General features: G+C 37.5%; 1 protein-coding gene across 6 annotated transcripts in view; it reads right to left on the bottom strand.

Moving 5' to 3' along the window:
• Positions 1-24,424, bottom strand: part of Klhl32 (kelch like family member 32) — a 190,274-nt gene that overhangs the window by 61,592 nt on the left and 104,258 nt on the right. For all 6 annotated transcript variants that reach the window (XM_074077904.1, XM_074077905.1, XM_020187154.2 and 3 more), the window contains one exon: positions 14,657-14,755. In XM_074077904.1, coding sequence (XP_073934005.1) covers positions 14,657-14,755 — 99 coding nt within the window. The remainder of the gene's footprint in view (positions 1-14,656; positions 14,756-24,424) is intronic.

Consider the following 24,424-nt stretch of genomic DNA (forward strand, 5'->3'; position numbering starts at 1 on the left):
GTCACTCACATTTGCTTGCCTTCTGCTCTGCTTTTTGGGATGGTTTTAAAAAATGTGTAGCCTTATAGCTAGAATGTGTATATTCACTGCATGTAACTGACAGCTCAGCTTATGCACACCACAGCCAAGTTATGTGTCTTGCATGCCAGCAGCAACATACATGGAGTCAGCGACCTATATTTCTAACACATAGTCTATATTAGTTTTGGTTGCATCCATGGAGCACTGCCTGTAAGACCTCGCCTATCCAGTACTACAGCTTAATCACACCCCTGACATAGAATTATACAGAACACAGGAAACATCTGTCCTCATGTGAATGCATTTAACGTATCTGTAATCCAATATCTGCCCCAGAACATGCTAGGGGGGTCCTTGTTAAATTGTTAAGATCCAGAAATCTGATGGAAATGCTTTGACTTAATACTAGGAATACCCGTGTAAAACACAGCCAGAATAACAGCTATTTCTCTTGTTGCCTCATCTGGTTCTGAGAATGCCACTGACTTGTGAGAGAAAAATAAGCATCAACAATATGTACTGTCAGGGTGGAACATGATGGCTCATGTTGAAGATAATATTAAACTTTTCTCAAGGCTAAAGTAAGAATAATATCACTTTGAATTCCTGAATTTTCCTCCTCTAAAGTGACCAAAGTGAATGAGAGTCCAGATTTTCCTGGGTAAAAATTCTCAACAGATGTGACTATTTTAACAATGCTGTGTTTCACCAATGTACTTTTGACCTTTAGTTCTATTTTTGATTCCCTTCACTTAGACATCTCCTTCAAAATGCCACCCCAAATACCACATGTCAATGCTTTAATATGAAGATGGTCAGGAGCTGTGGTGGTTTCTATGCCCATCATGGAATAACATACGTGAACCTGATGTTCTAACATAACACATTGACATTACAGCACATTTTGAGGACTCCTCTAAAGGAGAAGTCACCCTTGCCATGCTTGAAATCAAGAAATTCTCTCTTTAAAAGCACTCAAAAACTATTCCCAATACCCTGATAAACTCGTTCTGTATAAAAAACAGTATGATTTCTAGTGATGTTAACCAAAAGTGAAATGAAAACATTGTATCCACAGCTTATTGAGACCAAACACTTACCATGGTAACTAGGGCACTTTGTTCCTGACTGAATACTAATACCTTCTATCACATACCAACTAGTTTGTCTCCCAAGATGCTACTGCATATAGCTTATTTTACAACTATTAAAATGTAAATTAAGGGGGCTAGGGGCTGGGGGGGCGGGGGGAGAAATGGCCCAAACAATGTATGCGCATATGAATAAATTAAAAAAAAGAAGCAAAATAAAAATCACATGATTAGTAGTTATTGATCTAAATGACACATCCATTATACCATTTAATTTAGATTAAGACTACCTAAATTACTGAATAAAGTATATAAAAAGAGAAAAAAATGTAAATTAGTAAATTGCTGGTACTTCTTGAGTTGTGATGGGGTTGCCTCTTGATAAATCAATCTTAAATTGAGAATATCATAAGCTGAAAATGCATGTATACACCTAACCTAATAAACATCACAGCTCAGCAGTACAGTACTCTGTAGAATGTCAGTTGTTTACCGTGTAATCATCTGGCTGGCCAAGAGCTGCAGCTTGCTGTCACTGTCCAGCATCACGAGAGTATCACAATGTGTATTACTAGCCTAGGAAAAAGACCAATATAAAAAGAATGATCTATACTGAATGTGCATTGCCTTTGAGCCATTGTAAAGCTAAAAAATAGCAAGTCAAATTATCATCTACTGAAATCCACCACTGGGTAAAAATAGGCTTTGTATTTTAGGATTTGTGAATCCTGCAAAATCTCAACTATATTGTTTTTCACACAGATTGTAATTGAAAAAAATTTGTTGGACTATGAATGGAAAAAAGTGGCAAGTTGTGAGGCACATCCATGACTTCACATGGAAAGAGAAAATGACAGTTGGTTATAGATCTGACTTAACAATTGAGCAACATGAACAAATGTCCCATAATTCACTGAGAAAGCGGTTCTCAAGTATTTGTTCAGAGCTTAAGAAATTCTCTCATGATGTGACCTTGCATCAGTCTTTCAAACAACTGGCAAATATGGCAGAGTGCCCAGTGCTGCTGCTGATGTGTGATGACGCTCTTCCACAATGGGTCTTGGGTCTTTTGACCTTCCCTGTGTTAAGTTACTTTCCCTCTTTCTAGAATGTTGAAAAATAAACATTTCTTTTGGTATTTAGTGATGACCAGAAAAATTCAGTATTCATACTGTTTGGCAAAGGTATGCCATACATTTTCAAGGGGAAATGAACTGTCACATAATTTTCTTTTTTTTGGTGGTATTGGGGTTTGAACTCAGGGCCTTTCGTTTGCTAGGCAAGTGCTCTACTATGTCAGCCATACTCCCAACCCTTTTTTGCTTTAGCTGCTTTTCAGGTGGGGTCTCTCCTTTTTGTCTGGGGCTGACCTCAAACCAAGATTCTCCTGATCTCTGCCTCCCAAGTAGCTGGGATTATAGGTATGGACCACTGCTCCTATAATTTTCCATTAAATCCTATGGAGAACTTTCAAAGTCCTTTTCCAAATGATTACTATTTGTAAAGCATTTAAAAACTCTGCCTGATTCAACAGATTAAAAGGCTTATAAGGAAAAGGAGGAATTTCTACAATAAAAATATTCTTCTCCACCTGAGGACAACCAACATTAGATTCCATGTCCTTGCAAAGGCAGACCACTCCAGCTTGAAGGACTGTTCTGTCTTCTGACTTTTAATAGCACAATCTGCTTATATCATTTGTTGGGCCCTTTTTCCCCATCGGTGCATAAAAGTGCAGACACTTCTTTATTTCTTTAGATCTTTCTTTCAGTCTTCACAAAGTAACTACTTAGTGAGTTTTGATTAATGTACAATGGGAAGGCAAGAAAAGATATCATACCTTTAAAAATCTAGCTTTTATTGCTCTTATTTCTTAGTTCATGATAAAACATAAATTTTCCCACTCCTCTAGAAACATTGAAATATTTAAAGTACTTTAAATGTAATTCATTAATTATTAAATAAACTTACTAAACATTTTAATACTTAAATAATTAGCTATAAGAACATTCCTGCAATGCTAGCTACACTGGAAAAAATATGACAGCCTAGACAAAGGACAAAAGCTATCAATGGAAAGTTTCACAGTTGTATGCTATTTTAATACTATCATTTAAATCAGATGCATTGCCACCATATTCTTTATGACTGAGAAAAATTATAAGTTCAACTGATTGTACACATTTATTTGGGTTCATAATTTCATATTTTATGTTTTCTTCATTAGGTCATAAATTATAGGGACCAGATATTGGTGGCATTTGTGGTATGGAATTGTAGGAAAAAAACACAAGATGTGAAGCTGACCAATCTGGAAGAATGGCTTCAGCAAGTGAATAACCTTTCCAAGTCTAATTTTTCTCATCTGAAAATTGGAGAAAGTGATACTGCCTTCAAGATCTATGATAGTAGAGGCTAAACATACAACAGCTCTCATGATTATTATTTCCTTTAAAAATGCTGTCAACAGGGCTTAAACTAAACCTTTGCCTATTGCATCAATTTTATTCATTGATTGGATAAAGGGAAGGAAAATTTGAATGTCTAACGTGAAGTTTGTTTTTCAACAAGTTATCACGTAAAGTCATTCATTTCCTTTGTATTTATAAATGCTTCACTAGATATAAGCAAGGAGACCAGACTGGGACATTATATTGGACTACAAGCAAGTATGTATTACTACAATATACTCTGGTTCATAAGCTCTACGTTACTCATAGCAGAAAAAGCACACAGAGAAATCTAAGGATGGGGGAGCTGCATTTCTTTATGACCTTATTTGAAAGATAAACTCCTTGGGGAAATACAATTTATTCAGATTATCAAGACCCTGCTGTGCAAATCTACAGTCTGGGAGCACACTATGGAGATCAAAAAATATTTACTTTATTCTGTTGGGTATAAAAGCTTTTAATGAATGCATAATTAAGACAAAAAACCGTATACAGCTTTAGAAATTCCACTGCTGAGCCAAGCCATTAATATCCAAGGCACCATACCCAGTTGTGATTCCACCTGTTTCCTATTTGGATTACAACCTAGTTATAAATCAAGGTATTACATGACTACCCATCCTGGTGCTGCAGAAATGGATTGTATTCCAGGAGTCAAGGAAGCAACATAAAGGGTGTTGGTGCGGATGTGTGGTGAGGGGCTAGCCCTTTGGAACAGGTTGAAATAAACCAACAGATAAACAAAACACAAATCTTTTAATAGCCTTGGAATGAAATCACATAGTGAAGTATTCATCATATTTATCAGTAAAGGGATTGTGAATTTTCTCAACACTACCTTGGAGTTGATAGGATAAAGCTGAATTCTTACAGAAGAGAAATCAGCAATGCAAGCCAGATTATTTGTGATGTGATAAAACAATGTGATCCCATACATTTTATATGTATAAATACATAGAGGATGGGTACATTTGTGTATAAACATGTAAATATGTTGGGACAACTTTAAGTAACTTTATATTCATATTTTAATATAAATATGCATATGATGCAATTTGATTAAACAAAACAAAAATATTAGTAGCAATTCAACAAATACAAGAAAAAAAACCTGGCATGCTCTAATTCTTGGAGTTTTGGAAAGCCTATTTAAATATATTTGTGCTGTATAACAGAAGAATTCCACAATTAGGTTACTGGTACATTTTCATAATCAAGTGTATGCATAATATTCAAGGCTCATGAATAATTTTATATTGTTCCTTGGGAAAGGCTCTAGTAAGCTGGAAATCTGGTAGGGAGGAGGCACAGAAACACAGCCATCGTCAGTGACTAATACTTTGGACGCCAGTCACCATGAGCTGCAAAATGCTGTTTTAAAAGTCTATCAGAGCTGATTCAGCACATTAGTACAAGTGAAGCATCCCATTATATAGGCTGTGGGTTCCAGAGCACTTATTTGTGTAGGATCTGTGTTGTAGGACACTGCATGCACCCTTTCATTGAATCCTGCAACACTCTAAGGTGTAAACTTCATGAAGAATATCGTATCTGTATTTACAGAGAAGGAGTGAAGGGCAAAGAGGTTAAGCAGCTTACCCAAGATCACACAACTTTGGGACGTGAACTTATATCATGGGGAGATAGATAAATAAATTATCACACTATGTGTGATCAGCCTCCCAGAAGAGTACCCATAACTAAAGAAGAGGGAAATCTAACTCTAACCGGGTGAATTGATCAGGCAACTGTGGAAGAGGAGATAACATGTGAGCTAAGTGTTTAAAGGTTAACAAGAAATTCAGAAGGTGACAAGGTGAGGAGAAAAATAATCCAAAGAGAAGGAGTGATTAGGGAAATGCACCGAGTTCACAATGGCTGTGGCATAGTTAAAAGAAAATGTAAAGAGATAGGAAGTTTCATAGAGACAGACTTTGTGTGTCAAATTAAGTGGACTGAACCTTATCCTGAAGACTACAGTGAACCACTCAATGATAAATGATTTTTAAGCAAGGGTATGACATGATCAGGTTATTTTTATGAAAAAGGCAATCAAACAGAATTTTTCATGGATTGAAAAATACTTTTGAAAGTCAGTCAAACCGAATTTTGGAGGAGGAACTGCAGTGGGGCAAAAATGAAGGCAAGTTCATCAGTTTTTAGGAGGTTTTCTTAGTCTAGGAAAGAAGAAATAAGAATTAAGATGGAGGTCATGGAAATGGCAGAAATGAAGGAGATTCACAAAGTTAAGTAGGTAGAGATGAGCGGTCTTGGCAACAGCGAATGTGGGGCACAAGGAGATGGAAATTCTAGGCTGACTCCTGGTCTCTGCTGGGCTTCACACTCAGGAAAGTCAAGTGCCTGTGGAGTAACCAGAAGTGCTAGCTGGGCAGTGGCTTGGAGATGATAAGATGCACTGTTCTTGGGTATAGTAAGAGCAGGTATATTAGGAAGAGAAGAAGGAAAAAAGACAGGGTTGAAAAACTAGTCTGCAACAAGGAGATGGGAAATTATCCTGGATTTTAGGGAAAAATGTTTCTTGAATCACAAAAATGAATTGTGCAATATTGCTTAGCATTAGACTACAAGTAGAGGGCACATTTGCATAGCGGCAGGGAAATCCAGGAAAAACTACCCAGACCTAAATGATGTCAATAACAATGAGGAGAAAGAGAAGGCAGCACATTTGAGAACTATTTAAGAGAATAGATCAATAAAATTGAGTGGGATTCAAGAAGTCATGGAGCAGTGTAAGATTTCTGATTTGGGTGACTAAAACGATGTGAGGTTACAAATAAGCTGCTTCATACAAGGAGGTTTAGGTACGAGGGAATGCTTGCACCTAAATCTTTAAACACCAAGGTTTCTGGTTTATTCCCTAAAGGAAAATGGGAAAGAGGAGCAGGTGTGTGAGACTGGATAAAGTTGAAGGTACTGAGATAGCAATTGGAAATACTGGCTGAACACACAGGGCTGGAGTGCAGAAGGAACTGGGATAAATAACCCTCCACAACGAAGAGTCTGACAGTAAGAAGAAGAGATGGACACACATACAGAGTTTCAGAGCCATTAGGGATATTCAAGGAGCTAAAACAAGAAGAAGAGCATGTAAGAAATTGAAAAAGAAGTAGAAGAAGAACTATGAGACAGTCCTGAGAAAGAGGGGTGCAGAAATAATAGAGTTACAAGCATCAAATGCTATGGAGAGGGTGACATTAGGATATTAGTAAAGTTAGCTGGGTGTGGTGGTACACACAGGAGGTATAGGCAGGCAAATTGCAGTCTGAGACCAATGCAGAAAACATGCAAGATGCTATCTGAAAAATAACTAAAGTCAAAAGGACTGGAGGCCTGGCTCAAGTGGTAAAGTGCTTGCCCAGCAAGTTCAAGGGCCTGAGTTTCAACCCCAGTACTGCCAAAAAAAAATTAGAAAAGTTTAATATTAAGATATCAAATTAGGCAGTATGGGGACTCAAACCTGTCATCCTAGCTATTTGGGAGGCACAGATTGGGAGGATGGCAGTTCAAGGCAAGCCCAAGCAAAAACTTTGTGAGACCCTATCTCTACTAATAAAAGCTGGGCATGGTTGCACATGCTTGCCAGTGGAGGAGAGATTGAAACCACAGGAAACTCAGGAGGTAACTGATGTAGTATGGAGCAGAAAGGTGGCTTAGCCTGAGAAGAGGACAGACATGTCATTAGGAGTAGAAAGCAGGTGGAGGGTGGTTGGGAGAATGAATATCTCATATGAAGCATAGATTTCCTTTTAACATCCCCTAGTTTCTAAGTATTAATAATGGAAGTGAGATTGATATTTGTTTGCTTTACTTGTTGACTTTGAATTGTAGCATTTACAAAATATTGGAAACATTTTCCTTTTGAGAAGAAAAATGCATGCTCAAAGTGATTTTGTAATTGCCCAGCTAACAACAGTCAGCTTAAAATAGAAATTACCAATACTCAAAAAATCCTTCAAGATTTCTTTCCACTCTTTAAAAACTCACAAAAAAAGATACAACCAACCTTAGATTATCCATATAACAAATTAAAAAGCCAAAATGACTTCCTCAGTCAGCCAGCATGATTCTGGGCTGTCACTTACTGGCATCCTTTGCTGTGAGCTTGGGGAATAAAGGCAACATAATAGCATATGAAAAAATTAATTGGGACCCTAAAATGGCTACTAAAGATCTGATGATGCATTTCAGAGCCAAATATGAATGCTATTTGGCAAATACATTCTGGATTACCCATGTGGGACAGCAAACACTCTTGATTAGAACAAATAATTACTAGTTGGCAGTGATTTAGTAGGCCTCACATATTTCTATCCTTTCTGATCACTTCTTCTGACTAGAAAAAATCCAAATGATTACACCACTTATAATATATTTACCAAACATTATACTTTAACTTTCTCCACTCACAAGAGTAACAGTTCTAGTGAGCTAAGGAGTGACATATAGTTAGTGTATTTGATTATGGGCATATTAAATATATATGTTGTAAAATCATTTGTCTTTTCTAATGCAGAAAAAAATGACTCAGTGTTGGAGAAAAATGAGTATGACTTATAACTTCTCAACCTTGAGGATAAATTATTCTATTCAGAACACCCATTATTATGTATTTAGGTGATACTGCTAATTTAATAATTAAAATTATAATAATAATAGATTGTTAGGGAGAGAAAACCTCCTATAAGTCATTGTAGTATTACTTAGTTAAAAATGATTATTATAATACTGTAAAATATGTAAGCTCCTCAGTGTCAAATTCAATCTTCATAGAAACTATTTCCAACTTAAAAATATATATTCAATAGGTAAAACTAATGGAAGCCTGCTTACATATTTTTCCTACTTTATAAAATTTCAAAATCTAAAAAGCAGATAAAAATTACTGAAAGAAGGCAGCTTTTGTTCCCACCATACCTGCTGAACTAATGCAAGATAAAGGGAGGGGATCTAAGACGTAAAACTGGTATAGGAGCTCCGCAGCCAAGCGTGATGTGGCAGTGAGACATTTGCTAACTGTGTTAAACCGTGGGCAAGCACTCAGATACTTGCAGCCTTGGAGAAGGTGTCTCAAGGATCAGTGCTTCTCAGTGTTGAAAATAACAAAATATTTTCTCAGTTAAAAGTAACAGAAAAATTGCTATTTTCATAAGCAATGATAAAAGGAACAAAAGTAGTCACAATTCTCCCTAACATGCTAATGAGGAAATGACATTCTTTAAACCTTTCTACCTTCACTGAAGAGAACTACCAAGTTTCTCTGTGGTCCACTGAATGTAACATTAACTGAAGAGATGTCGGCGTCAGCCGGAGGCTGCCTCCTACCCTCAACATTCCCTTCCCATTAGTTCTGAGTTTCTGAGTAGGAAGAATCTGGGTTTCAATTTGCTACATGATCTGAATGTGCACACTGTAAACAGAACAACATCTTCAGTCTGGGGAAATGATCTTTCATACTTGAAAAGCAGAAAATAAAACAAATGAAACAAACCCCTCTCTGCTTTCCCCACAGAGATAAAATGCTCCACCTAGAGCCCTTGTGTCCCTCTCCTCTCAAACCCAGCAGCACGTATCCACTTGCAGGTCACGTCTTTCACATAAAAGTGCTAAACTAATGCCGCTTAATGACAAATTAATGTCCATGAATAAAAAATACACCTCTAATAGCATAGAGTAATTTGCCATTACAATATCATCATTGGACATGCCCCTGGTTTAATACGATGTATTTAATTCATAACCTAATGAGTGATATATAAAAAGAGGGAGATGAACACTGCAATTACATTTATGTGAGTCTGTCACCTTATTTGTAAAACCTTAGAGTCATTTACATTCAAATTAGAACAAATGAGTGATTTCACAAAGTGTGGTGATAAATGACCACAGAAGCCCAAGACAAAACTGTATTTCCTGTGAACACATTAACAGTTTCCTATTATTTGTTAAAAATTACAATGCATATTGCCCAGTGTGGTGTGAATAATGACTTTTTTACTGATTAGGTCAGAAGACTAATATGTAGGAAAATAAATAATTTTTCTTTTCATTTTTTTCTGAATTTTGCTTTAAATTAACTACTGAATTCTGGTGGATTCACACTGCCACCTGCTGCCTAGGAATAGATACTAGAAGTCTATTCCTATCAAAGAGAGCTTATGCCTATTCACTACTTTGGTGGTTTTATCAGAAAAGTCAATGTGACTTTTTTTTTTTATTAATACATTTAAGTTGCAAGTAACTGTAAAGGCTGTGACACCTGGTGAACAGAAAGAACACTGTAATCAAGCAGGGAAATATACCGTTTGGGGGAGTGGTACAAAATGTTCAGGATGTTTTTGTTTTTTGGGTTTCTTAAAAAAACAAAGGCATCTTTAGCAAAGCACATGGCTTCTCATGCATCACTTTCAGGGGACACAAAACAAAATTCACTGGCTAACACTGATATATGACACCATAGCAGAGCTATGCATACTGTGTGTGCGTGCATAGGGGTTTTCCCCACTCCTGCCCTTGGCGCAGTCTAAAGGGGACTGAACGCCTCTACCTGCCTCTGAGGATTTCCAACACCTGATGTTCTCCCCTAAAAGTGAGTCCAAATATGTAAGGTCTGACTTAGGGTCCTGAACAAAATTGGTTAGGAAATGCATTATGGCTGGATATGAGGCCAGAAAGGAACAGTCCTGGAATAGGAATGGAGATAAGACTAAGGATTTTTGTAGGTGATACAGTGCACTTGACTGGTCATCATGATAGCTAGTGGAAGTATCCAAACCAAATCAACGTCCTCATTCTGAATTTAAATTCCTCCATCTGTGAAAAAAAAATGCACCTGCCTTAAAGGGTTACGTAGTAGGGTGGAATGTGAGTTCTTGCAAGATTCTCAGCCCTGGTGGGTCCTTGACAAATGCTGGTTCCCTTTCCTGGGAAAGACAATGATGTTCAAGGGACCATGGTTTGGCACAGATAGAGGCTAGAAACAAGCAAACCAAGATATTATGGACTAATTCGAATCTTTATGTAAGGATGATGAGAGTTTAAAGAAAGGTGGTAACTTTAGTGATGGAGAAAAGGATCCAGTGATATTTGTGAAGTGCATATCTAAAACCACATCCAAATTTCTAGGCAACAAGCAGATCAATGATGCCATGAGGAGAAAAGGGCCCAGCCACCCAGGAGGCACAAGTACGAGGATCTCCATCTGAGGTTGGCCATGGACACAAATATGAGACCCTATCTGAAAAACAAACTAAGAGCAAAAGGATTGGGAGCATGGTTCAGATGATAAAGAACTTGCCCAGCAAGCACAATCCCCAGTGCTTAAAAAAAAAATGCCTGGGAAGGCTAGGCATGGTGGCACATGGCTATAATCCCAGTACCTAGGAAACTGAGGCAAGAGAATGAAAAGTTTGAGGCCAGCTGGGCTATACAATAAGACCCTATCTAAACCACCACCAGAAAAAAAGAAAGAAATTGGCTGGGAAAATTAGAATTTGGGAAACCAAACTGGATTCAAAAAATTTGTAATGTTTCTGTAAGGAACTGAGAAAGCTAATGGACCTGTCAGACTCTACATCCACAGAACATACCACTCTGGAAGGTGATATCCCAAGGTTTCCTTTACAATATTTGAAATAGTGAATAGAATGTATGGATTCATGGAAACTCTAAAAAGCAAAGTTATTCATGCATTTTACAAGAGATCCATTTTCTTTTTACTTATTTAATTTGATTAAAGTTTTATCTGCATTTTTTATTGCTGTGCTGGGTGGGGGTACACTGTAGCACTTACAAAAGTTCTTACAATGTATCAAATATATTATATTTGAATTCACCCCCTCCACCACTCCAGGAGATCCATTTTAGAGAGTGGTTGATCTTCAGTGAATTGGTACATCCTTCTAGAGAAATTTTTTAGAAGAGCACAATGGATGAGGAAGGGGGAAAGAAGCATTCATATTTTATTTGGGACTGGATCTAGACTGTGGATCCCAAATAGCAGACAAAAGCCCAACAGGTCATGTTTAATGATACACTAGCATGACAAGCTACATAAGAGAGTCCTATGGAATCTCACTGCAGAGTAGATAAGAAAGAATGCACATTACAGAGTGGTTTATAATCTCTTACCTGGATTTGATGGGTTATTGTTGGGTTATGTACTCCTCCCAACCTCCCATCCTGTTCGTTGCCAGGCTTTCACTTGCCTCCACAAACACGTTTTGAGAACCTGTGTGAGGGCCTCACAGCCTAGGGGCTAATTCAATAGCTGTTCTCACTGATACCTGAGCACTATTCCTGTGACTTGGGGCTTAGGTTCTCTGCCCAAGGCAGCCTGTCAGAGGAATAACAAAAGAAAGGAGTCCCCACAATGTCAAGGTGCCCCTTTCCTTCCCTGAGGGTGGTGGTAGGATAGCAGCAGCAGCAGCATTTACTGTGTGTAAATTTACTGCTTGGAGCCGGACACCAAGCAATAACTGATGGCCAAGGAGGCTCCGGGAGCTACCACCAACAGTTTCTCCTCAGACAGGCGTTTCAGTGACTACCTGAGGAAAACATGGGGGTCTAGGAAGAGGGGTCTACCCTTCACACCTCTAGCAGTGGAACCAAATAAATAATGGACATTTAAGAACAACGAAATAGTATCAACCATCTTAGTGAGGAGAATGGTTTCCAAAACTACTGGTTCAACAAAGGACCAAACGAGGACAGAGAGTAGGTTAGCACTGATTAGTAGGACACAACTTCTAGTACAGTTTAAGTACTGAAGAGTTTTCCTTTTATCAAAAATTATTTGTATATATTCAATACATTACTCCCACATGAAATTAAAAACCAATTGAGCAATGTTGTCAAAAATTAGTAAATATGCATGTAATAAGACTGTGTCAACATAAAAGCAGACTAACCCAACCTGGTGATTTTATCCTGAGAGAAGCAGAGCATAGTTTTTAAAAGACTGAAGCAGTGAAAGTTTCTACATTTACATGATCTTTAGTTCTCAAATAGTCAAAGTGTCCCTTTACAAGTTTAACTTCCTGCAAAAACCACAGACAAAAAGAAAGCTACATGCAAAATAAAACGAAATATATTTGTGAAGAGACAGTGAAACTTTCAACCATTGCTCAAGAAGCCTGAATAATAACTGCCCATGAAATGTACCTGTATGCAAAGTATGCTTTTGTCCCAGCACAATAATAGAAGGCAAGAGTCAAATTCAAAAGTGCTCCAGTCATCATCTGATAGAGTAGGAAAAAAGGCACATGAACTTCAGTGTTCATCTGGAATTCTCATTTGCAGAAAATTATAGATATAAAGACACACACCATTTATAATATACTTCATGATAATTAACACTATCACCAAACCCTGTCATCATGCATCACTGATTATCATCTGCCATGGAAAAAGTGAATCGGATAAGCTCAAGTTGCAGCTTTTGATGTAGAAATGTCAAATAAAAGTAATTCCAATTTCACAAGTCAAACATACACTCTTGAAGTCTTGTAACCTTTCTCTGTGATTCCCATTTGGTACTAGCAGAAAGGAATTAAAAAGGGCTTTCCCATATGACCCAAAAATATTGAGGGGGAAAAGGAAAGAACGTAAGATAAAAATAGTTAAACATTTACTGTTAGATTAAATGTGCCAAGATAATGACAAAAATTTCATATATTGTATTTGAATTCCTCCTTAGGTGAACATGCCTGGCAATCCTAACATGTCTGCCTGGGAAGCACTGGTTCCTATTTCCCAGGGCTGTTGGGAAGATGAAATAAGATGTTATGTGAGACAGAGCTTTGTAAACTAGCCAATGGGTAGCAGACGTCAGTGATAATGGACGTATTTAGAATTGGAGAAAATGATTAAGAAGGAAAATAAAGTAATTGGGCAAGAAAACAAATAGGAATTTTCTTCTTACTAACACTATGTCATAGGCAAAACGATAATAGAATTAAATTGTGTGGATTTATTATTTTTTAAATTAATTTTCATTGCTGTTATAATGCTGTAATAAATGCAAGTAAAAGTGATACTTGTGGGGGAAATGGGAGGATTTAAAAATAGAAATTAGTTATTAAATTTCTGTAAAATAAAAAGAGCCTCAGAGCAATGAGGCTATATCTTCCTGCCTAACAAAGAGGAAAAAATGACATTTGGAATCAGGCCTACCAGCCACATTGTCTCAAGCAAATTGGGTACATTTTGAACCTCTGACTTTTTTATCAGAATAAATTAATTGTATAAAGGAATTCCATTGTGATATTTATAACATGCATACAATAAACTTTGATCAAATTCACCCCATCTGTATTACTCTTTCTTAACCACCCTCTCTCCTTCCCCCCTTCTTTTTACAGATTTTGGTGGGTTTAACTGTGCTACTTTCATATATGAATATATATTGCACTTCTATGGTTTTTCATTCTTAAAAATGTGCAAAATTGTGAAGATTGAATGTGAAGTACTGTGGATACACAGTAGGTGCTTGGTGTGTGGTTTTCTCTCCTTCCCTCTCATGGAGCTTTCCTGACTAGCCATCAAATCAAGGGAAGGATGCACAACTCACTCATCCCTTCTCCAGCATTTAATGCTTGGGAAGTTCACATGGTAATTAATTATATATGACTGTGACTGTAACTACTGTTACTGAAATGTTCAACGAGTACTTGACTTTTCTTGTATTTGTGCTCATTTCCACAACCAAACAGCATTACCTTGGACCAGATCATTTCCAGTGTCATCTCCCCAGGACCCTATAGGGAAGCCTGTGCATGGTATTGAGTTAATCTGCTGCTTGAAGGTAGTGAGGACTTGAGGTGGGCAGGGAGGATGATGGAAAAGGCTCACATCTATGGGAGGACACAATAATTTAGCTATCCTCCTAGGATCCTCTCAGCTTGTGTCCTGGAGAAATTCTACTGCTACACCACACACACACACACACACACACACACACACACACACAAACACCCCACTTTGTCAGTCATTGGGCTCCAGTTGGTGGAAGACAGCTTAGGACTACAGGCAAAGGGAATGAAGAGCATATTAGCAGGATGCAAGCTTACATACCTGGATAAGATAGTGGGAACATAAATTGAGAAGCTCCAACAGCTGTAGGTGACTGCCAGCTGCCAACACATCCTGGATTACTCCTGGCTCCAACAAAATCTGTTGTGTTTTTCAATAAAGAGAAAACCATCAATTGTATACTGCTTAGTGTGTAAATATACTATACCATATTTAAACTGCTACTATACATACTCATCTGAGTTATTACTATTCTTAATTATAGAACCAGTTCTTTTCTTTCTATTCTTATTAGTGAGCTCTGTCCCTCACTCTAACAGCTGAGTTCTCTTCTTACTGCTTGGGTCAATACTTGTTTTCTGCATGTAAAACTCTGCACTTAGCCACTTATTTTTTTTTTGCACAAGCATATAAACACTTTCAAAGAACAGCATAACCTTTTTAAAATTCAGTTTACCTTATAAAACACAAAAGAACTGGGCTTTAGTTTTCAAAACATATTTCATAATTTTGCTTGGCTACATACCATAAAAACAGAACAGTTAATAGGTGTTTTAAGAAAGGGGCTTATGTTTCTCCTTGACATATTATTGTTGTACTGGTGGTACACTGTGACATTTACAAAAGTTCTTATGTAATTGTTGAATTCTCCCCCTCCATTATTCTCCTTTATCCCCCATCCCCTCATTCCTGGAGGGAACAGTTTCAACAGGTCTTATTTTTCCATTTTCATTCATGAGTACATAATATTTTTACCATATTCACTCTCCCTCACCCTTTCCTTATATCTTTCCTCCTCCCATTGGTACCAATCCCAGACAGGGCTTGTTTTACTTTCCTGTTCTCAGTTTCTGAATAAAAAATGTTTTGTTTGTTTAAGATAGCTAAACATGGAGTTTCACTGTGCCCTGATCCACTCTACCACCCACCAAACCTGCTCCTGTCCCAAGCTACCATCTCAGCAAACAGCAACAATCAATTATTTAGGCTAAAACCTCAGAGTCATTCTTGACTTCTTTTGTTTTCCTCCCACCTCACATCCATCTGATGCATGAAGCACTCCTGTTGGCCCTACAAAATAGCTTCAGAATCTATTCACTGCTCACTACTTCCATTACCATTCTAGTCCAATGCACTCCATCTTCCCAGACTTAACTATAGTAGCCTCCTTAATAGTGGCACTATTTTCTCCGTTGCCTCCTCACACTACCTTTTAAAAATATTGTCAACCAAATTGGCTTTCTCTACCGGGATTATTCTTCCTCAAAATATTGGTATGACTCCCTTCCTCACATCTGTGGACTTCTGCTCAGGTATCCACTTGTCTGAGAGATCTTCCCTACCACTCTCCTTACACCTGTTATTCTTCTGTATTCCACTCTCCCACACCTGTTATTCTTCATCTCCTATCTCTGCTTTATTCTACTTTAAAGTGCTTACCACCTCTTGACATATGACATATTTATTTGATAATTTTTGTCCTCTACTCACTAGGATATGAACTCCATGTAAACAGGGACATGCTCTATTTTGTATTCCCAGCACTTAGAATAATGCCGAGGCACATAGCTGTCACTCAGTCTTGATGAGTTTATTTAATTAAACATTTTTGATAATTGATCTCTACACATATGCTTAACTCAGAATTAATTTTTACTAGTTAATTAAACTCAAAGGGAAAGAGGGAAAAGAACTATAAATTATATTTCTGGACTACTAAAGACCTGGAAAAGTTAATATAGGTGGCAAAAATACTAACACTGATCTTGTTCTAGAAATTCCTTACAGCTCTTTTCCATCTAGTCAGGAGAAACTTGAATTTCTCCAACTCCTCAAGAAGGAGGCTTTGACTGACATTCAGGAAATGAATGTAGCTCCCATCAGAGGAGCAAGGATGTCGTATCGACTGGCAGAAGAGGCATGGCCTAAGGCAGGGAATGGGGAATAGAGAATTAGAAAGGTTAGTCTTAGCCTTTAAATCCTGTCAGTTGTACTCATTTCACACAACTGGCATTCATGATAACCTCCAAGACTCAGTAATGCCAAATATAAAGACAAATATTGCAGAGACAAGATGAATATTTCAGAACTTTGTATAACAAGTCCAATGGGGTCACTGCAAGGAACCTTTACACAAGAAAACCATATTGGGGTTGTTTTGTCTTTGTTTCTTATTTTTGTTCTGTAGTTTCTTTCTCTTTTCATTATAACATTCGTTCTTCTAAAAGACATGTTAGCACATAAAATCCCTAAGTGCTTTTAAAGGCTTAGAGAAAGAATAGTTGATTCTCACTTACGGAAAGAGAACCAGCATTTGCAAACCTCATTTGAAGTAGAGTCATAAATTCAGCTGTGTTTTTCTTTGGTGACTGGTTATTCTAATGAACTTTTCCAGAGAATTCTTGCTTGGGCAGGAATAAACAAAGGCTCAATCTCCTCATTATTTACAATATGGTGAATTTATCTATCACCTGTCTTGAAGAACGAGCCAATCAAAAAACCTCTGTAGGAGAAAAGGACCTTAAACCTGCACATCTATAAAGGACAACTAAAGGCAGCTAAACCTAAGTGCTACATAGCATGTTGGTTACATTTAGGTTTTTCAGCAACTTATGCTCATTATTGCAACCTGAATAGACTGGAGGGACAGTCACTCAAGGACCACCTACAAGAAGGGAAGAATATCCCGAGAGCTGAAAGCACCAGCTTGATAAATCTAATCACTGATCAGTCTGGAGGAGCTTAGTTCAGATGAAAGCATAAACAGTGAACAAGACAAAGAGATGAAGAAAATGTAAGATGCATAGATCAAGTGGCCTAGAACCTAGTGTCAAAGGTGAAACCCCTTAAGAAGCCAAAGTTGAACATTCCTCTTCCCAGTGACTCTCACCTGCTAGGGTAGAGGCAGAGCTGGGGCTTCTCCAGATTTAAGACAAGTTTTACTTCTGTCTCAGGGTCAAGGGGGTGACCTTTTTATCTATTCTTTTTTTTTTTGCAGTACTGTGGTTTAAACTCAGGACCTCATGTCCTCATGTTTGCTAGGCAGGCACTCTAGCACTTGAGCCACTCCACCAGCACAAGAGGGGTGTCTTTGAGAGGACAAAGTTTTCCCTTGTTTTCCCAGGAACAGTCCAAAGTCACTGGCTCTGAGGACGACCATGCCAGTGAAAGAACTGAATCCTAGCTACAACCAGGGAGCTGTGTGAATGTTCTTTGCTCACTTTAGAGCCAAGGAGACTTCAGACAATGAGATCAAGTACTGGGCTCTGTCTGGAAAACTCTGGCTGGTTACAGCTAGTGGTGGCTGGTCACACCTCCCTCCCACCTGCCCTAGTCTGGCCCATGCTGTCGGTTCCTTTCTAGTCTGGTTTCAGCACCCTGTGCCAGAGCCAAATTGGCTTTCTCTGACTTTGGGTTCCAGGTTGGAAAGATAGCCACGCAGCTCTCCACTGGCCAGGAACAGAGTCCTCCTTCTGCTTCCTGACTTGCTAACTGGCTGGAGGGACTCACAAAAAATAAATAAATAAAAATAAATAAAATATAACAGGTTTTAACGTAATCAGCGAGCATACATAGGTGGGGAATGAATATCTCTTGTCTGGGACCATTTATATTTTCTCTCCACCATTCACCCACACCCAACTCCAAGTGGCATAATACAAGGAGTTGCACTTGAAAGAGGGGATCTGGACAGTACTACCTGGGGGGAGGTAACAATCCTCCTACCTGGGTCAAGCCCAGGAGCCTCTCCTATAGGCAAGTTCATGTGAATTGACTGCTCCTCTTCAACTGGGGGTGAAGCTGTGGTCAGGGTGATACTGGGTGGTATGACAAAAGAAAATGAATAAAATCCTCAAGTGCAGCAGAAGTGATGGATTCCTGGTAAGAGTTATTACATAAGACTTCACTCACAAAGTGGTCCAATTGCCTTCCTAGTAGGGGGCACTCTTGGATACTCTGTTCAAATATGTCCTCTGGCCAACAATTTAAGCAGGATTGGTAGTAGACGTGAACCACTTCTAATAATGTCCTTTAAACTGGAAGATGGCTGGGGCTCCTGATCTCAGTAATTCTTTAGGCAGGATATGGGGCCAGAAACTTCTGAAAGACAAGGTACGCAGGAATTGTGATGAGATTCTGCGCAGGGCAAGACATGAACCACCTGGGTCAGTGTCCAGACTCGATGTGACCAGGCTCTGGGAGCATGTTCCTGCCCTCTTCTTCAGCTCATCCTACCATGTCAGCAGGGGTTCATTATCTCATTTATGCCTTGCTTTGCTTATTTTTCCTCCTATTTTACCTGATTCTTGGATTAGCTGCCGGTAGCTAACTGCCTTTGTTAGCCATGGCAAGTTTTAATGTGACCTTTTTTTTTTTTCTTTTGTCTGTGAAAAAGTGAGTTGGTATCTTCAGAAAATATTGACTCTTCAGTTCTTTAAAGCTTTCTCTCATTGCTTGCTTTAGAAGACTAGTAGTTTATTTTCTTTTGGGTTTGTGGATAGAGTAGGCTGAGGTATTTGAGCACATTAAAGCCAGACAACTTAGGTCTTTATTATGCACATATACCCAGGTACACATATGAACACAATATTTTTTTCAAATATAAGCACTCATGCAACTGAAAATTAGATGTGGTCTAATATCACATAAGATTAAATTAACATTTTCTTTTTCTTTTACACTTTGCTTCTTTGCAATTCTTTTTATATAGTATAGCAAAATGGCAAATGATCAGAAGTCTGAACTTAAAAACCATCAAATAAAATAAAAGTTATAAATAACTTTTAATTAGTTCATATATTCAAGACACATAATACTTTTGCACAGAATTCTTCTGCATAAGAGAATAGAGATGGAATATGAAGCATAAATCTAGAAATTGCAATCAATGGTATGAGGATTGTTTATCCACAAGGTGGCGCCCATGTTCAAAGACAAAGCATTTTCTACCTGACTCAGGTAATGCCCCTCTGTAACTGACATCCTAAGTTTATTTTTAAGAAAAAAGAAATAATTCAAGTAAGGATAATAAATACCTACAAGTTCTACTTTGTTAAGTATTTCTGTTATGCTGGGAGATGTTTACAAGTATTTCTGTTGAAGTGTTTTATCTGAGCAATACTAGTTAGAATTTGGAAGTTATCTATAAATCAGGTAGTTTCTGTCTTTGTAGTCAGAAACCTTCATATTGTGGCCCCAACCTGACCTGCTTTTAGATGATTTTTTTCAACTCTGAGGATGTCTGGTGCCTTGCTAATGTCAAGAATCCACTGTTCTCCACACTTAGGCAATACTTTTCTAGAATACTCACCTCTTTAGCTCTTCAATCTTTTTATGTGAAAATCCTACTCATTCTTAAAGATCCTACTTGAAATCCACTTCCTATTCAAAATGTAGCAAGAATTTGCCCCACCCCAACTCTGGCTGGAATTTTATCTACTACAACAAACTGCCACGACTGAGTTGTCTGGTGAACTAAGCCCATGGGCTCTAGGTCACTGACTTCAAAACCTGGCTCCTCACACACAGGAGGTATGGGGATAGGTAAGAAACACAAAACATGATAGTATTTGATGTCCTCACTGCAGAGGTGCTAATACAGAAACTTTAAAGCAACAGAGGTCAATATGAGAAGGAGATCAGGAACTACAAAAAAGGACAGTAGAGATGAATCAACTTGGGATGTAACACATTTGTACATGGAAGCAATGCTAGGAATCTCTCTGTATAGCTATCCTTATCTCAACTAGCAAAAATGCTTTGTCTTTCTTATTATTGTTTATACTCTTCTCTTCAACAAAATTAGAGATAAGAGCAGAACAGATTCTGCCTAGATGCAATGGGGGCTGGCAGGGAGAGGAAGGGGGCAGGGGAGTAGGGGGAGAAATGGTCCAAACAACGTATGCATATATGAATAAATGAATAAAAAAATAAATAAATTGGGGTACATGGAGAAGGTGAGGATATTTGAGAAAAACAAAACAAAAAACCTGGCACCTATACTTGCTGGCAGAACGAGCTCAGGAAATCCACTCTATTTTATATATCTCAGTGTCCCTATCTGTAAAGATAACACCTAGCTCAAAAGACTGTGTTAAGGACTAATAGAAAATGCATGCATATCTTACTATTTTATGACATATGAAAGGATGATGGGATTAACTATTGAGCTATGTGTTCAATTAGAGAAAGAAGAAAAGAGCCAAGTGGAATTATAAAGCTATGATGTGATTGATGCACAAGATGCTGTAGGCTAAGGATGCCTGGTTTCATTGAAGAGTTTGTGAAATAATTCTTCATATGAAAAAATCCTCAGTCATTTCATATCATATGAGAAAACTCCCTGTTCTCTTGGCCTCTTCTTCATTAGTATGATTCTGGTGTTTCCAAGCTCTGAGATTAATAGTTCTGTCAGCTAGTCATTTCCAGCATAGTTTTCTTCATTATGTTTAAATTAATAAAATATATTATTTAACAAAATGTAAAGATAAATTATATATACTTATACCATCTTTAAAAATGTGGTTAATTATTTGAAATAGCAGAATACATTTTTGATAGTTTCTAATTCTAAGAGAAAGAAGCAGCTGCAGAATTTAAAATATAATGAAACATGAAGGTCATTAGAAGTTAAAAGAAAAGTCAAATTAATTATTAAGACTTACTTTTGTAACCAGTAGTCTTTCAAATATAATGGAAATGTTAGGTTTCATCTCATAGAGCTTTACTAATGAAGCTAGCTTCTCCATACCAGAACTACCCTCTTAAAATGCTAGCATGGCCAAAGAAGAAATATTAACTTTAAAATATTGACATCCAAAGATGAGCATTCTCAGAAAGAATGAACAGGGCTGATATCAATGTTCATTGATAGGGGCTACATAAATGCTACTGCTAGGTGTTTGAAAGAGGAGTAAAACAGAATTATTAAGCTGTGGCAAGACAGTACTAGGCACAGGATGCTATAGAAACACTGGGTTGGAGGTATCTAATTTCATTCAAGAGCTCTGTGGAATAAGTAGCCATATAAAAATGTTATTAAGAGACAATTTCATGTTCATTGGGGGAATTCCTTGCATTTTCTTTATAAGGAATAGAAATAAAAGTACAACACTAGAGTCTACCATAGGAACTTGGGTAAGTCAAAGATGTGTTTGTTTTTATCATCTTACAAACAAAAAGATGACTGCTACCTACTTTCTTAGGGTTTGTATAAGGATAATATGAGATAATCCAGATAAAATGCTTAGAATAATACCAGGCATATTTTATAGGGTAAAAATGTACTACTATCGTTGCTATTATTAATTCCATGAAAAAGCAAATCTACTTTTACTTCTAGTATTTACTCACCTCCTACTGTATGGCAGGTATTGCATGGGCATTTCCCTTATGCTACCTGACGTTCCTAGAGTTTTCACCATTTCTTACTCTTGCAAGTAAATATAACCCCAATATTACAGATAAGGAAAATGAAAGCAAGAAAATTTCAAAAAGCAAATCTTTTCTAAGCCTCATATTCCAGGCACCTGTATATGACCATAGGCTAGACAACAAACTTCCTTATTGCCATGGTACTTAGAATCTAGGTGTTGGCCAACTGGGTAGAATGTAGTGCCTCAACTGACAAGTGTAAAATATACAGATAAGCTGGTTTGGAGGGAAGATCAAGAGTTCCATTCTGAGGGCATGTTAAATCTATGACTCATATTAGTCATCCAAAGAGAGACACTAAGTAGAGAGAAAAGCCTGACTCCAGTTGGTAAATTATAACCCTCAAGTCAAATCTTCCTATCACATGTTTTTGTACAGGCTGAAAGATAAGGATTGCTTAAATTTTTCTGTGTTTTTAAATTTAAAATTTTTAATTAGTAGATTACTTTTTAAAGTAGCTTTAGATTCACAGCAAAATTCAAGAGGAGATACAGAGAGTTCTCATTTACGTCCTATCACCAAACATACACAGCATCCCTCATATCAATACCTCCCACAAGATGGCACATTTATTATAATTGATGACCCTGAATTGATACAATTTTTTCTCCTCAAACCCATGGCTTATTCTAGGGTTCAGTTTTGGTGTTTTTACATTCTACGGTATAGTGGTAAATGTATAGTGCCATGTACTCACCAGTACTATGTCATACAGAGTAGTTTTACTGCCCTAAATATCCTGTGTGCTTGGCTAATTCATTCCTCCCCCTCCCTAACTTCTGGCAATCACTGATATGTTTTGCTGTCTCCATAGTTTTACCTTTCCCAGAATATCATATAGTTGGAATTCCACAGATTGTAGCCTCTTCAAATTAGTTTTCTTCACTTAGCAATGTGTATTTACATTCCCTCCATGTTTTTTCAAAGTTTGACAGATCATTGCTTTTTAGTACTGAATCATATTCCATTGTGTGAATGTGCCATAGTTTACTTATGCACTTACCTATGGAAATACATTTTGGTAGCCTTCAAGTTTTCACAATTATTAATAAAACTACTAGAATATCCTTGCATGGGCTTTGGCAATATTTGTGTCAATTAAGAACAATTTCACTGGAATGCTAAAGATAGAAGTCTCCAGGCTTGATGAGTAGAAAGATGAGTGATAGATGAGGAAAAATAAATTTGTGTTAACACTTTCATATGTTCCACTGTGAAGAGAAGCAGAGAAATGAAGGTATCTAGAGGAATATAAGAACAAGAAAGGATTAAGCATGAACAAAAAAGCATGCTTATCTGTTGTGGAATGATGCAGTGGAGCCAGAGAAATTGATGACTTAAAAGGTGGAAATGAATACTAAAGGACTGATCTCTGAGCAGGTGAGAGCAAGTGAGTGGGATGCAGAGTTTATGCAGGGAGATTAACCTCTGAGTGGTCAAGGAAACTTCTTCCACTGTCAAAAATGAAAATAAGTTATCTGAAACAAGGAAGTTTGAGGATTTGATGGTGGGAAGGTCTGCTTCTATTTTCTCAGTGGAAGACAATTTTTCCTTATGATGTGTGTTGCAGGGGGTAGGGTTTGAGAAGGAGAAGGAATGAGAGAGACTCATCAGGAAGAGGAGTAAAGCAAATTTACTATAGAAATAGATTTACACTGCCTGGCAAGGATGAGCATAGCTCTGAGATTCAGAATCATGGATGAGAAGTGAAAACAGTGTCTTTCTCCAGCAACAATCAACAAGAGTTGATTCTTAAAGTGTGAGTCAATGAGTGATTCTCTGAAGTTCTCCAGGCTGGACTCCAGCTTGGCTCCCTCTTAGGTCAGTAGTTATAATCATTGGGCTGTACCAAAATGCTTCTATCCTGACAGATGTAAGGAAACATAGGGATGACTCGCTATGATCTATTTTTCAAGAGCTATATCTATTCGATTACCACAGAACAAATGGCTATTTTTAATTTCTGCAAAACTACAGAAAAATAAGATTACTTTTTCAGGCAGTGCTCTAGGAAGTACTATCTTACCCATTCTCTTGTCTGAACTAGTATAATTTTTGGAACACAGAACTTCTTCAGGTAGTTCATTATGCTTTATATGTAAATAACTCAGATCCCTGGTAATCCAGTCATTAAAAATACAATGATGTGTTGATTCGTCATTTCCAATTACAGTTTGACCCAGTGAGAAAGTGTGTATTTTTTTTCCATCAGTGTATTCCCTAACATCTAGTAAGAGCTTAAGACATCGAAGGTACTCATGAAGTACTTTGTTGAATTAATGAATCCTATTTTGAGAGTAAAATTTTAATGGATAGTTTTATGAAGTATACAAAAGAAACTAAACATTCATAAATCAATTTAGCACATTTAATACA

The sequence above is a fragment of the Castor canadensis genome, chromosome 1, assembly GCF_047511655.1.
Source record: "Castor canadensis chromosome 1, mCasCan1.hap1v2, whole genome shotgun sequence".
Lineage (NCBI taxonomy): Eukaryota > Metazoa > Chordata > Mammalia > Rodentia > Castoridae > Castor > Castor canadensis.